This window comes from Echinops telfairi, unplaced genomic scaffold (assembly GCF_000313985.2).
Source record: "Echinops telfairi isolate 266 unplaced genomic scaffold, ASM31398v2 ScPeMD7_1957;HRSCAF=2489, whole genome shotgun sequence".
Taxonomy (NCBI): Eukaryota; Metazoa; Chordata; class Mammalia; order Afrosoricida; family Tenrecidae; genus Echinops; species Echinops telfairi.
In genome coordinates this window covers 4,562,509-4,579,415 of record NW_022105855.1, presented here as the reverse complement: position 1 = coordinate 4,579,415, position 16,907 = coordinate 4,562,509, and the positions used below count along the sequence as shown (strand labels likewise).

Here is a 16,907-nt window from a genome sequence, read left to right as displayed (position 1 = left end):
GCTGAATTCTGCCTGGTAATTTCTGAGAAAAGTTGTACTGTTCTTCATCACCCCAAGGACGATGTTCCTGCTTGGAGTGGGCAATGCACGGGAAGTACTGTGTGGCCGCCCCCACCACTGAACAATGCCACTGTGGGGGACAACAGTGGAGACACAGTGTGGGTATAGTGCACGGTCTGGCCCCATTACGCTGGAGTGAGGCACTGAGGGCATGCAGCAGAGCAGGGGGAACAGAGTGATGAAAACCCCTGGGAATACCAAAAATAGACTTTGGAGAAAGAGTGTAGTACCCCCATCGGGTTTGACTGGAAAGCACTCGTAAAGGCCAACAAACAGACCTTGAACTATTTATAGGCTTTCCCATTTTTGTCAGTAGCTTTCTTTTTGTTATTGTTATTTTGTATATGTTTTCTGCTGTTCTTGTTATTGTTTTGTTGGTTTTGACTTCTTCTGTTGTGTTATTTGGCTTTGCCTGGTTTTTGCACTTATTAATGTATCTGTTTGTCTATCTAGATAAGATAGGTGGGATAAATAATTCAGAGATGAAAAGAACTGTATCAATGATTCTGGGGGGATATGGGAGAAAGGGAGGTGGGAGAAAAGACGAAGTGCGATGGGGGGACCAACCCAGGGAAAAGGGAAAAAGTCAACTAAAAACAATGAAAGTAAGGTCGTAGGATGCCTAGTGGGACTCAATCAAGGGCAATGTAGCAGCCAGGAATTACTAAATCTGAATGAAAGCCAAACATGACGGTGGGACAAGAGGGAAGTAAAAAGGAAATAGAGGCAAGAACCAGCCAGTAAAGGATATTTATAGAGGCCTAAATACAAGCATGTACATATGTAAATATACATAAATATATATATAATGAGAGGGGAATAGAACTATGTACTCAAATCTATATGTTAAGAATTAAGGTTGCAGATGGACGTTGAGCCTTGACTTAACTACTCCCTTAACACAAGAACACTTTGTTCTAACAATACCGCATTCTGTGATGCTCACCTTCCCAACATGATCGCTGAAGACAAAATAGTTGCTTAAGCAAATGTGGTGAAGAAAGCTGATGGTGCCTGGCTATCAAAAGATATAGCATCTGTGGTATTAAAGACTTGAAGATAAACAAGTGGCCATCTGGCTGAGAAGCAACAAAGCCCACATGGGAGAAGTACACCATCCTGTGTGATCATGAGGTGCTGAAGGGATCATGTCTCAGGCATCTATGACCCAGAATAAAACCATACCCAGGGTGAATTTGAGGGGTAAGGGTGGCATGGGGTGGAGATACAATGCCCATCTGTAGACAATTGGACATCCCCTCACAGAATGGTCACAGGGATGAGATGAGCCCATATAGCACCAATGAAACACACAACTTTCCTCTAGTTCTTTGGTGCTTCCTTCACCCCACTATCATGACCTCAATTCTACCTTACAAATCAGATTAGACCAGAGCATGCACACTGCCATAGATAAGAGCCTCAAACACAGGGAAACCAGGATAGATAAACTCCTCAAGGACAACAAGGAGAGTAGAGGTACCAGAAGGATTAGAGGAGGGTGGGGGGAGAAAGAGGGAATTAATCACAAGGATCAACTAGAACCCCCTTCCAGGGGGATGAATAATGGAAAAGTGGGGTGAAGGGTGATGGAGAGTGATATAAGATATAGAAAAACAAAACAATCTATAACTTATCGAGGGTGCATAAGAGAGGAAGGGTGGGGGAGGGAGGGGGAAGAAATGGAGAGCTGATATCAGGGGCTCAAGTGGGAAGAGAATGCTTTGAAAATGATGTTGGCAACATTTGTGCAACTGTGCTTGACACACTGGATGAATGTATGGATTTTGATGAGATGTAAGGGCCCCCAATAAACGTGTTTTTTTTTTTTTAAAGAAATCTTGTGGTAGTTACATAATCATTTGCTAATTTGAGGATTGAGAGTGTAGGGGTTTTTTGGGAGTGCGCGATGGAGCCCCAATGCCCAGATGTAGACAACCGGACATCCCCTGCAGAGAGGTAGTGGGGAGGAGATGAGTAACTCAGGGTGCAGTGTAGCATTGATGAAACTCATAACTTTCCTCTAGTTCCTAAATGCTTCCTCCCCCCTCCCCCACTTTCACGATCCCAATTCTACCTTACAAATCTGGCTAGACCAGAGGATGCACACTGGTACAGATAGGAACTGGAAACACAGGGAATCCAGGGTGGATGATCCCTTCAGGATTAGTGGTGAGAGTGGCGATACTAGGAGGGTAGAGGGAGGGTAGGTTGGAATGGGGGAGCCTATTACAAGGATCTACATGTGACCTCCTCCATAGGGAATGGACAACAGAAAAGTGGGTGAAGGAAGATGTTGGGCAGTGTAAGAGATGATAAAATAACAATTTATAAATTATCAAGGGTTCATGAGGGAGGGGGCATCGGGGAGGGAGGGGGAAAAATAAAAGAAAAATAAGGAGCTTATTCCAGGAGCCCAAGCAGAAAGCGAGTGTTTTGAGAATGATGAGGGCAACTAATGTATAAGTGTGCTTTACACAATTGATGTATGTGTGGATTGTGATAAGAGCTGTATGAGCCCCAATAAAATGATTTAAAAAAAAAGTGTAGTGGTGGAGTCTAGCCTGCCAATCAGATCATAGCCAATGAGGCCTCGGTGTGGGGACGGCCTAATTCTGAGAATTCTGGGAAATCTGGTTTTTCTTCCTTGGAGGTGGGAGAGACTCCCTGCTCACTTCCTTAGAGATGCTCTACTGACAAGGCTGGCTCCCTGTGAGACATCCCTGAGGAGATACCACATACACCAACCCTGATGCAGTCAGAACCCTGGACCTGGAGATGCCACATTGAGACCCCTGTCAGCGCTGAGATGCTTACAATACCACTGGATCCAAAGACTTTCTACCCACTGGTCTGTGATCTTCCTGCATTTGGCATCATTGCATGTTTTTCGTAAGTCAGAAGAAGACATTATAGATTGGTATTGGACATATGGGATAATGTTGGACTTAATGGACTTGATCTGGACTGGGCTGGGATGTTTCCTCAATATTTAACTGCTCTTATTTGTAAACCTCTTTCTCATTCACATATGAGTTTATATGAATTTATTTTTCTAGTCTACCCAGATTAACACAAATGTCCAGGAATAAATGACTTCATAAATTAATTATACCCTTTTTTTTTTCTTTTTTAACATTTTATTAGGGGCTCATACAACTGTTATCCCAATCCATACACACATCAATTGTGTAAAGCACATTTGTACATCGTTTCTCAAAACATTTTCTCTGAATTATACCCTTTTTTAAAGGAAATATTAACCACAATTCTTCTCAAATTCTTCAAAAAATAGAACAGTGAACATGTATTATTCTATTCACAAACTTTACATTGATACCAATGCCATATAAAGATATTATAAGAAAAAATGGATTATTTTTATGAATCTATATACAAAATTCTCAGCAAAATACTAGCAAACCAAATTTAATTGCATTTTAAAAGGATATATACCTAATCTAGAGACATTTATATTAAAAAGTAAGGATGTTTCAACACTTGAAAATCAATAATTTAACACATAATGTGATTAATTAAACTTGCCTTAGTCTCATTATAGTGCTTCCAAAAGAGTGCCAATCAAAATAGTGGTTTCCAAGGAGATCTGTTGGGCTAATTAAATTCAAGGCAAATAGATCAGCTCAGAAGGTTAGGGTGACTGCAAAAGAATGAAACAGGACCTATATCTCACACCTTATACAAAAGTGAACTCAAGATGGATTAAAAACCTAAACATAAACCTTAGAACTATAACACTCATCAGTAAAAAATAGAGACACATGTAAGACCTCTAACACAAGCAAAATTGCAGCTTCTAATGGTAGAAGAAAAAAAAACTTGTCTCTTGAATGGCTAACTTTGTGGTAAATATCCCAGTTAGTAAGCTTTATGGCACCAGGACTCCAGAGGTCAACAACAAGCTCAATTCCCTAAAGTCAATGCGGACACAGCAACCTTTAGGACAAAGTATAACTGGCTCTATAATTTTCTAAGACAGTTACTCTTCTTTCTCCCTCACGGTAGCTGGTAGTCTTTTACTGCTGACTTAATGAGTAGCAACCAAATGTGTGCCTACTAAGCCACCAGTGCTCAATATTGAATGATGCAGGAAGCTTCAAAACAAAATGGAAATAATACATGGAGTCACTGTACCAAAAACAGCGAGTTGACATTCGATCATTTAAAAAGATAGCGTAGGATCAAGGATTAATGATATTGACAAAAGAAATTCACGCTGTACTGAAAGCATTACCCAGAAAGAAGTTTCCAGAAAGTAATGGCATACTAATTGGAATGTTTCAACAAGTTGGTGAAGCACTGGAAGCATTCACTTGTCGATGTCAGGAAATTTGGAAGACAGCTCCTTGACCAATTGACGGGAAAAGATCTGTATTTGTATGCATTCCAAAGAAAGGTGATCCAACAGAATGTGCAAATTATAAAACAATATATTTGATACCATATGCAAGGATGCTGAAATGGAGCTGGCAGAGGTTCAGGCCAGATTAAGATGACATGGAATAAAGGATATCATGCTGATGCCAGAAGGATTTTGTCTGAAAGACGTTTACTTGGGTTTTATTGACTATGCAAAGGCATTCAACACTGTGGATCACAATAAATTATGGATAGTCTTGAGAAGCATGGGAATTTCAAAACACTTAGTAATGCTCCTTCAAAACCTGTTCACAGATCAAGAAGCACTTGTTTGCAAAGGACAAGGAATACCACATGGTTTACAATCAGGAAAGGTGTGCCTTACAGTTGCATGCTCTCACAATGCTTATTCCATCTGTATACTGAGACAATAATCAGAGAAGATGAATTATATTGAAAAATCTGACACCAACATTGGTTTCTTGTCATGTTAGGTGCCATCTAGCTGATTCCAATCCATAGAGACCCTATGCACAATACAAGGACACCCTCCATTGTCCTGTGCCAGCCTGATAATTGCCCCTATTCCAGCTCTCTTCATTCCAGCCATCGTGTCAATCTATCTCATTGAGAGCCTTCTTATCCTGTTAACGTCCACTTTACCAAATATGACATCTTTCCCCAGGGACAGACCTCTCCTATATTTGATAATATATCTAAAGTATGTATGATGATGTCTTGCCATCCTTGTCTCTGCAGAGCACTCTAACCATATTAATCAAAGAAAGATTTCTTTTTTGGTCTTTTTAGCAGCCCATGGTAATTTCAATATTCTTCTGCAACATGACAATTTCATTGCATCAATTCTTCTTTGGTCTTTATTGCTCACTGTCCAACTTTCGCATGCATATAAGGTAAGAGAAAACACCATGGATTTTGTCAGATGCAACTTAGTCCTTAAAGTAACATCCTTGCTTTTCAATACTCTTAAAAGGTGTTGCGCAGCAGATTTATCTAACGCAACACATTTTTTATCTTATAAATGATGCTCCCATGAACATGGATTATGGATCCAAGTAAGACCAACTTCAAACTGTTCTCCAGTTATCATAATGTTACCTATTGGTCAAGCTGTGAGGATTTTGGTCTTCCTTATTTTCTGTTGTATCCATATGGAAATTTGCAATCCTTCATCTTGTTCCATGTCCTCTTCTTAATCCAGCCTGAACTTCTAGCAGCTCCCTATTAATATACTGCTACAATCATTGTTGAAGGCTGTTTCCCCAAAATATACTTGCATGCGATATCAATGATATAGTTCCATAGTTTGAACATTAGTAATGGACAGAAATATGGATCTCTTCAAATTAGTTGGCCAGGTAGCTAGCTGTCTTTCAGAATTGGAGGAAGGCTTATTAATTAAATGAAACATGCAAATGGCACAAGCTTGCTTGCTAGAAGTGAGGAGGACTTGAACCACTTGCTGATTAAATCAAGGATTTAACCCTTCCATATATATTCAATGTATTCCTTCAAAATAGGTATGATGCGTGGAGTAGCTCCTAATAAAATAGTTTGGGTGTGGGGAAGAAAACTATAGTATTCATGTATATGGTAACTTCTTAGACTAAAACATATGAAGTATTCGTATATGCAGATTAAAAACTCAACTATAACCAAACACTTACCTAAATAATTAAGTTTTTGCAGTAGGTTTACCCAAAGCAATTCCATCATATTTTGTTGTTGTTGTTTGTTTTTGACTACTGCTTCTATAAGTATTGAGTGTAGATACAAGTAAAATGAAAACCTTGACAACTTAAAAAAAAATCAAATGACACATTGCATAGATTAAATCTGCTGCACAAGACCTCTTCAAAGAGTTGCAAAGCAAGGATATTCCTTTGAGGACTGAGGAGCTCCTGGCCCAAACTGTGGCATTTTCAATCTCCTCATATGAATGTGAAAATTGGACATTGAATAAGGACGTCCAAAGGAATATCAATGCTTTTGAAATATGTTGATGAAAAATAATTCTGAAAATTAAATGTACCGCCAAAGAGCAAATATAACTATATTAGAACAACTACTTCCAGAATGATCCTTACAGGTAAGGATGAAGATAATTTGTCTCACGTAGGTTGGGCAGGTTATTAGGAGAGACCAATAGTTGTGAAAGGGTCATGCTTTGGAAAGTAAGAGGCAGCAAGAAGTGGAAGGCCCTAGACAAGATGGACTGACACAGTGGCTGCAACAATCCGTCCAAACATGGGAACAACCCTGAGGATGGTGCATGACCCAGTAGTGTTTCTTTCTATTGCAGATAGGGTTGCTATGAGCTGGAATAAATTCTATGGCATCAAACAACAATAGAAGCCATGGTTCTAATGGTGTCATGGGGCAAGCACTGGACTGCTAAACTAAAGGTCAGCGTTTCAATACCACTAGCTACTCTGAGGGCCGAAGATGAGGCTTTCTACTTCCATGTGGAGTCTTCAGGAGGGCTGAAAAAAATGGTAAAATACTAATAAATTTCTAATGATGGGATTTTGGAGAGCTTGAAATGTTCTGCCTTTCAAGTAGTTGTACAGCTGCTGGTTTTCGTGGCTATCATGGGCGTGGGGAGAAGGCATTTGGGGCAGGGCAAGTTAAAATGCCACAATTACAACCTTTCTTATTGAGTTTCAGTATTTTTTTCTTTTGTAAACACTTCATGTATTATTTCCAGTGTTTCTTGAATTTGCAGTGTTGAAAAAATTCATTCTGACAATTTGTTGACAGTATTTCCTTGCCTTTATACATTTACAAAGGTCTCCGCTTTAGCAGCCCAAGTCTCAACCCCATGTAAAGTTTCCAATGTGGAAATTGCTAAGCTGTTATTAAAAAATATAGTGAAATGCAAGCAAATGGATAATAGTATTCAAATATTCATGAGTACTTACGAAATCAGACATTCAGATTTCTTACAATACTACAGAAATTTATATATTTTGGTTTATTACAAAATTATTCTGATAAACATATAGAACTAAATAAATTCTCACTTAACATACTACAAGTCATTATACTCACAATTATACTTTATTACAGAAAAATATATTGGTGAATATCAGCCAGTGGAGGAAACTAAAGTCCAGGAGTGATCCAAATGTAGTTTCCAGTCCAACAAATAATGCAATTATTTCTAAGAGTTTTGCAATCATCATATTTCCATTGCCTGGATACTTTAACAACTCCAACATCAAGTGCTTTAACATCAAAGCTTATGCTTACAAACGTATGCTTTTGAATTTTCACAGTCATCTGTCTGAAGGGCATTTGAGTATAGCATACCACAGTTATGATTAGTCTTTTTAAAAACCCTTTTGCTGTGAAGAATAAAAATGAATAAATCTGTTATCAATCTACAAAAAAGGAATATTAAATGCAATAATAATTGAAGACTATTGTACACAAGGATAATTACATTTCTTAAAAATATCATTAATCATTTTTACAAATACCGAGAGCTTCAGTATTATGCATAATTGCTTGTCAGAATTGAATGGCCTTAATTTTCTATTTATTTTACATGTCTTTAATTCTGTTTCATGATATTCCTTATCTAGGTTTTTAGTTTTTGTAGTTTTTATACTTCTGTATAGCGTCATTCAGAAAAACTTACTTAGTTCGGAAAACTGAACCATTTATCCAAAACCAATCATGTCTAGTACTGTTTCGATTGAGACCAATCCATGAAAGAGATGATAGGGAATTTATAAAGTTCTGTTGGGAAACAAAACATTTCCGTTTCAAAAACTATTATGAACACTTTTATTACTTTTAAAATGCTGACAATGCTTTTTAAAAATTCATCTTTAATTTTTCAAACAAGATTAAAGAGCCAGATTCTAATATTTAAAATGCAATAAATTTGAAAATCACTTTACTGTAGTCAAAGTTTTTCTAAATTTCTTAACTTTGTGTTCAGTAGTAACTATTTAAATATTAATACTAGTTTTAATTGTCTAGTGCTACTAATTTTTTAATATTCTTATAATGTCAAACTTACCAAGATTCCAAACAGTGAGCAAAGTAAGAACTTAAATTAGTCTCTGGATTGTCTGCTATTCTCTACAGAAATTCTTATGTTTCTGTCTTCCTCCTCAGCCTTTGGTCTTGTAAAGGAAATGAAAATTGCCAGTGAGGAGGTAGTGACACGGAGGCCAGTATTTTTTGTCTTCTGAGATTTACTACTGTACTATTGTACTATCTACTATTTTTTGTCTTCTGAGATCTACTCCACTATTGTTTAACTTAGTTAATTGTCCCTGTAAGTTTAATTCTGAAGGGCAATCACAGACACACAAAGATGAATATATAGTGATATATATATTTTTAGATTAAAATCATGCATTTTCAGGTTTAGTAAAAGTAAAATATTTTGTCAATAACAAATTTACTAATTAAGATTAACTAAGAAATTCCACAGTAGAAACAAAGAAATATTTTGAAGCAGCAGAGAAAATAAATAGGGATACATACAATAGGATATTCTTCTCCTCATTTTTCTAAATCTATGTATTAAATTAAACAAAGATTATGATACCATCTGAAAATACAATCAGTAATAGTTAAATGCAGGGAAGGTCCTCTTGCTGTTCTGACTCACAGTGACCCTAAATAGATGGAGTAGGACTGTCCATAGAATTTCCAAGACTGAAGATATTTACATAAGATGAGGAAGCTGAAGACCTCATCATTTTCCCCTTGAGAATTACCAACAATTCATATCGTACCTGAAAGTTAACCACTGTGCAAGGACTTATATGGAAGTGAGCTTTTCACAGTTTAATGAAAATGTACAACCAATACAGGTAGAAGCTGACAAGTTAATTTGCATATCAACTGCTGACTATACAAAGAAATAGTCTAAGAACCATTATAAAAACATGATATAAAATCCTAAAAATACACTAATTACACAGACTTAAGAAATAAATAGAAATGGCCTAAGAGCACTTTTAAAACAACAAATAACAAGAGAAACAATAACTAGAGGAAGCAATCTAAATAAAAAGGATAAATAAAAGGACAAACTTTAAGCTCCATTTTTAATAATATTCTGTTCTGCTGACGAATGTTGCTATTGGTAGAACCTAGGTGATGAATAGAGACTATTATTCTTACAATAGTATGTTAGTTTACAATGATACACTTCCCCCAATTTAAAAACAAAAATATAGTGACCTTCAGAGCAGCTAATGTCATTACTAGATCTAATGCTGTTACAGTATTAGGTTCTTTCCACTCGTGGCAATCTTATGTACAAAACATGAAACAGGGTCCTGCCTGCGCCATCCTCACAATTGTTCTTATGTTTCAGCACATTGAAGCAGCTACCATGTCATCCCATGTCAACAAGGGTCTTCCTTTTTTTGTTGTCCTTTTACTTTACTAACATGATATTTTTTCCAAGCGTTCAGTCCCTGCTGAAAACTTGTCCTGGGTACATGAGAGGAAGGCTCCTCATCTTTGCTTCAAAAGAAAATCGCATGGCTTGAGTCAGGCACACCTTAGTCCTAAAAGTAACATCCGTGCTTTTCAACACCTTAAGAGGTCTTGGGCAGTAGAATTATCCAGGCAATGCATCTTTTGATCTCTTAAAATTTGATTTTGAATCTAAGCAAGATGAGATCTTTGACAGAGTCAATCTTTTCTCTGTTTACCATCATGTTTCCTATTGGTCGAGTTGTGAGGAGTATAGTTTTCTTTACATGAAGTTGTTATTAATATTGAAGGCTGCAATTCCTGATGTTGATCAGCAAGTCTTTCACGTCCTCCTCACTTGCAGCAAACAAGCTGTCATCTGCATCTCTCAGGTTGTTAGTAAGCCTTCCCCCAACCCTGGTGCCATGCTCGTCTTCATTTAGTCCAGCTTCTCCATCTATTCATCAGACAGATTGGATAATTTTGTGCAGAGAATACAACCTTGACACAAACTCTTCCTGATTTGAAACCATATAGTACTTCTTGTTTTGGTAACAGAACTGCTTTTTGATACATATACAGGTTCCACATGAACACAATGAAGTATATTCATTTTTCTTAAGTCTATGCACAGTTTAATATGATACACGGTGTCAAATGCCTTGACAAAGACAATAAAACACAATGAACATCTTTCTTATATTTCTGCTTTGAGGCAGATCCATTTGCCATCAGCAATGAGATCACTGGTTCCAAGTCCTCTTCAGCATCGTGCCTGAACCTAGAACAGCCCCGTGTGAAAGTACTGCTGCAACTATTGTTGGATGACCTTCAGTAAAGTTTTATTTTCATGTGACTTCAATGATATTATTCTATAACTTGCATGTTCTGGTGGTGTCACTTTTTTTGGAATGGGTACTAATATAGATTTCTTCCCAATTGTCAAATTTCTTGGCATAGATAAGTGAGTACTTCCAGTGCTTCCTGAAACATTTTAATTGGCACTCCATAGCTTCCTGGAGCTTTGTTTTCTGCCAATACCTTCAGCGTGGCTTGGACTTCTTCCTTCAGTATCACTGGTTCTTGAACATATGCTCCCTGTTGAAACGGTTGAATGTTGGCTGTTATTTTTGGTACAGCCACTGTGCATATCATTTCCATCGTGTTTGATGCTGCCTGCGTCAATTTATCGCCCATAGAAAATTCTGATATGGCAACTCAAAACTTGCGTTTTTCCTTAGTTCTGTAAGTTATGCTGAGAGAGTTCTTCCTTTTTGGTTTTCTAAATCTAGGTCTTCGTACAGCCCTTTGACATTTTCTATTCAGCTCTTTGACGTCATCATTTCTTCCATTTGCCTTAGCGACTTTATGATTAAGAACAAGTCTCCAAGTGTCGTTTCACATCCACCTTGATTTTTTTCCCTACTTTTTAAATGACCTTTTATTTCTTTCTGTATGATGTTACTGATGTCATACCAGAGCTCATCAGGTCTTATTGTCATTAATGTTCATTGCATCAGATCAGTTTTTATGATGTTCTTGAAATACAGGTGGGATATATGCAAGCGTATCAGTCTAGGTACTTTAGAGAACCAAATGCACAGAAACTCATGTAGAAGAGAGTTTTATATAAAGGTTAATTGCGCATGAAGAGAACATCCCAACCCAGTTCTGTCCAAACCCACAAGTCCAACTTTTTCCCATTAACCCATATGTCCGACACCAATCTACAAAGTCCTCCTCCATCTCACAAAACACGTGCAATGATGCCGATTGCAGGAGGAAAGCCGAGTCAGTGAGTGTGTAAGCATTTCAGCACTTACAGAGGTCTCCACATGGCTGCTCCAGCACCCAGGGCTGCATCGGGGTAGGTCTATGTGGCTTCTCCTCAGGGATGTCTTACAGGAAGTGAGCCGTGCTAACTAAAGCAGAGAACTGGCTAAGGCAGCTGCACCCTGGTTGAACCATCAGAAAGCAAGAGACCCAAGAACTAGAAAGCGAGGCTCACTGAGCCATTTATCCCTCCACCCTTCAATTAACCCCACATGTGTTTAATTGGGCAGGTTGGCACAATAACTTCCTCAGCAAGATTTTACTTTGGTTTTGTGACCTTGTTTCAATTATCCTCACCTTTTTCCTGAATATACATATGAGCAATTGATGGTCTATGGGCCCATGGTGTTCCTTTATCTGCTGATATTCAGCTTCTCCATCATTCATTCCCATAAATGCACTCATTTTGATTTTGGTGTTCTATATCTAGAAAAGTTCACATGTATAGTTGCTATTGTGTTGTTGAAAAGGTCTTTGTGATGAAGAAGTCACTGTTCTGGCAAAGTTCTCCATGCTATTTCCAGGGTCACTTCTACCACCAAAGCCATATTTTCTATCAGCTGTTCTTTCTTTACCCTGTTTTGACACCCACAGTTCCACCTACAGTATTCTTCTTTGCTAGGTTCAATAATTTCTTGCAGTAGCCATGTGGAACTCCACAGATAATAATCACAAGTAAGGGGTTTAGTAGAGAAGTTAATAATAGATTAACATTAAGGATACAATTATTGTCCTCTCCCCAGCCCACAGTCGTCTATGGTCCTCAGGCTCTCAGCCACATGGCCTTTGACTTCCACCTCTGTGTGCCAGGAAGCCAGTCTCACTGTTGTTCTCTCACAGTCCCATACTTTCAGGATAGATGAGGGAAGGTGCCCCACATTCTTGGCACTGCTTCCAATTGGCTCCTATTCATTGATAAATGGCTTTTATGGACGTGCGCTTTTGTCTTTTAGCGAGCTGTACCCCCCAAAAATATGAAGGGTGGAGTCTTAATGTACTATCAGACAGGGATTATTGTAAACTTGATTACGGCTAATCTAAATCAAGGTATAATATTATGCTTGGCCAGTGGACCTCTCTCTTGAACCATCCCAAATTTGCTCTATGCTCAAACATTTCTTGATTGTTCCAAGACAGGAATTTCTTCTCTGGTTTTTAAAATATTTTTGGTGGTTTGCTATTTATTAATTCATTTTATTTCTTACTTTATTTTTACTTATATTTATCTTTATCTTATTATTATTGTTCTCTTTTCTGTTTCGTTTTGTTTTTGTATATTATTGTTTCTGTTAGGTGTCCCAGTTTAGGAAGCACAGAAGCAGTGGGTGCATAGAGACAATAACTGATGCAACGGTTTATTGGGAAGAAGGTGGTAAAGGGTAAAAAGCAAGTGGGGAGCAATCAGTAGATGTCGGGGATGGGGGAGGAAACATTAAAGCTGATTTGATGATACATAAACAATTCTTTTTAGAAGCGGTATAACCATGGAAGTTTATGATGTGTGAATATTCTGTCAAGAAAACTACAAAACAAGCAAACAAACAAAAGCTTGACTACTGTTACCAAGGACAAAGGAGAAAGAGGTTGTGCTTAGTGGCCACTGAGTTCATTTTAATGGAGGTGCAACAATTTGGAGAGGGAGAATAATAATGGTTGTACAACACGAAGAGTGCGTTCAATGGCACTGAATTATATATGAAGAAGTTGATGAATTTGTGAATGTTTCACTGTGTATATTTTTGGCAAAATTGAAAAAAATACACGAGTAACAATGAGTATAGGAAAAAGAAAATGTTCTAAATATGATAAAATAATTTTGGTAAATATTAAAGCACTCATTGATATACTTGAACTATTGAATTGTATAATATGGGGCAAAGTGCCAATAAAACTGATCAATAACAAAAAATATCCAAGAAGAATTAGTCTTTAGTGAAGTAGTCCCTCTAATAAAGGAGTGTTAAAGATGCTATTAAGGAAGCAGGGAATGACTTGTTTCACAGCTTCTAATAAAATCAGAACTTAACCCCATCTTCATCCTGTACCAGCCTTCAATATGGGCTCATAACCACAAACATAGTTTGCAGAATTATAATACATCTCATAAGGATTTATGGCTAATGGGGCCATATTAATTGTTTACATCTCACTTTTGTGTGGATATAAAGTCCTTGAAAATACCATACGCCTACATCATTAGTCACCAAAATTATATCTTCCCTTTTTAAAACTTAGAAGGAGTCTCTTGGAGTCAATTTGTCCATTGCAATATGTTTTTTGTCATATTGACTGTTATTTTCATGACAGTGGATTTTATACACATAAAATTTAATCATCTATAAATGTGGAAATTTTATTTGTTCTATTATAATATAATCTAGTTCATTGTTTCTTCTTTTGTCAACCTAAAATTTATCCATTTCAAAATTCAGCAGATAGGATATACATCATAGTATCTTCTTTACCTTTGTGAGATTAAAGCTTTAATGATTTTATCGTTGGATTTATATGCTGTTGTTATTTTTCAAAATAATTTTATCAGAAAAAGAAACTTAGTTCTCCTTAGAGCCAAATTTTGAGGTTTACATAACAGAAAATAAACTGCACTTAACCATATCATATGATTTCATCATTTTTGATACTTAGTCATCTGTTAAACCATCTTTTTGGATGATGAAAGTAACCATTACTCTCAAAGTATGAATACTCACCTTACACCAACCTTTGTCCAATTCTCATTTATAGTCAACCACTTTCTATCCTCAGTGTTTAGTTGCATTTTCCAGATATTTTTAGTGTATGAAATGCTTATCCTTTAAAAAAATTCCTCCATTAAACATACTTATGTGTGGATTCCTCCAGGATTTACTGTGTTTCAAGAGATTAATTATTTTGAGTGACTGAGCACCAGCTGGATCCACTACTCCACTGTCAGTTGCTGTGAAATGGTGTGGGGGTGTGGGTATTGCTATGGTGCTTCAAACTCTGCCAATAGCATTTCAGAGTCATCGTGGTAGACAAATTTCAGCTGTACTTTCAATTAAGATGGACTAAGTGAAAACAAATATGGAACACAAACGGTGGTTTGAGACAACAAAATATTGAACTAAACTATGTAAAGATTAGGGATTATAAAACGAAAGGGAAACAACATTTGGCAACTAACAGGATCAACATTTAGCAGCTCTCAAGATGGAATCATTAAAGAAAAGCATAAATCAAGCTGAAATATTAAAGTAAATGGAGAAGTAAATAAAGCAGGAAGCATCAAAGGACCCTGGAAAGAACACACGGAATCACTGTACCCAAAATAATTGTTCATCATTCACACATTTCAGAAGAGAGCTCCTAGCAAAGAACCGGCAGTGCCGAAGAGAGAAATCCAAGCTGCACTAAAGACAGTAAGAAAACAAGACTTCAGGAATTGACACAATAACAACCAAAGTGTTTCAACAAATGCAGTGCTAATGACGCTCAGCTCCTCAATGTCAAGACATTTGAAGAGAGTTATCTGACAAATTGACTGAAAGAGAGCAATATTGGGCCCATTACAAACAAAAGTGAGCCAATAGAATGCATAGATTTTGAACAATATCATTGATATTACAGCTAAGTAAAATTTTGTTGAATGGAATTAAAAATTCAGTGTACTATTACATGGACAGGAAACTGTACAATTGTAAGTCATTTTCAAAAAGGAAGTCAGAAACAGGGCACACGTAACTTATGTTAGATGGATATTGATTAAAAGAAGATATTTAGCAATACCTCAAAGGTATTTTCTGTATTTCTTAGAGGAGAAATAATTCATATTGTTGATTATGCACAGGCATTGACTGTACTAATGATAACAAATTTTTTATGACATTGTAAAAAATTGGAAATTCCAGATCACTTAAAGGCTCATATGGAATCAATTAATAAACTAAGAGACCATCATTCAAACAGAACAGGTGGACATGTAACAGTATAAAATCAATAAAGGAGGGCCCCAGGGTTGTATCCTGTTCCCATATGTTTTCAATCTCTAAACTAAGCAAATAATTCCAAAGCTGGATTATATAAGAAGAATGCAGCATCAGAATTGGAAGAAGGCACATCGATAACCTGTGATATGCAAATAACACTCAAAACATTTGTTGGTGAAGATCAAACACTACAGCCTTCAGTATGCCTTACACCTCAATTTAAAGAAAACAAAAATCCCACCATTGGATTAGAAAACAACTTCATGCTAAATGGAGAAAAGATTGAAATTGTTAAGAATTTTATTTTAATTGGATCCACAATAAAAACGAGTGGGATCCAAATTTGGAAAAGTATTGTGGCATAATTGGAGTATACTTCTACTCAATTTTGTGATGAAAAATTTTTCTGAAAAATAGAAGCTGGATTAGTGAAACAATTTCAGCTTCAGGATTAGAGACTCTAAAAACCTGTGGCCCCCAGATGACAGAGCCTGACTTGCCTAATGTAAAGAGGACTTAACTGATGGCCAAGAGTACAGTCTTCAGTATGATTACAGGTCTTCAGGAAGATTACAATTGACCAGGAAGAAAACAAAAATCCTCAAAGCAGAAGCAAAAACTGTCATGCTAAATGTTGAAGAAATGATATTTTTATTGATTCCATTGTATTTGTATTGTCACATGAGAATCTCAGAAAAGAAATATAAAAGATAATTGGACACAAAAAAATCAAGACTCTATTCAAAACAATGAAAGTATTGAGAAGATAAACTCATGTTAAACCAAAAAACATCTCCCTGCCATAGAGTCGATAACAACTCATAGCGATGGATAGGCTATGGTAGAACTGCCCCGGTGAGTTTCAGAGGCTGTAACTGTTTACAGAGCAGAAAGCTTGTCTTTCTCCTGTGTAGCACGTGGTGATTTTGAACAGAAGATTTTTCAGATCACAGCCCAGTGTGTAACTACTACCCCACCAGGGTCCTCAAACTCATGTTAAGGTATTACATAATTAAGATGTCAATCTCCAACAATTAATCTATGGATTAAATATAGCTTAAGAATGAAGTGACTGTGGGGAGGGGGAATCATATCCTCGTCAATGAGGGTGGCGTGTGATGGAGACCCAATGCCCATCTCTAGACAACTGGACATACCTTGCAGAGGGGTAGTGGGGAGACGAGTCACTTAGGGTTC

The 16,907-nt window shown here is 37.0% G+C and overlaps 1 protein-coding gene across 2 annotated transcripts in view; it reads right to left on the bottom strand.

Annotated features, from left to right (window-relative positions):
• Nucleotides 1–7,484: 7,484 nt before the first annotated feature.
• LOC101641918 (NKG2-A/NKG2-B type II integral membrane protein-like) overlaps nt 7,485–16,907 on the bottom strand; it is a 16,890-nt gene continuing 7,467 nt past the window's right edge. For both annotated transcript variants that reach the window (XM_045293276.1, XM_045293275.1), the window contains 2 exons: nt 8,105–8,205; nt 7,485–7,808 (listed from right to left, as the gene is read on the bottom strand). In XM_045293276.1, coding sequence (XP_045149211.1) covers nt 7,697–7,808; nt 8,105–8,205 — 213 coding nt within the window. In that variant the 3' untranslated portion in view covers nt 7,485–7,696. The remainder of the gene's footprint in view (nt 7,809–8,104; nt 8,206–16,907) is intronic.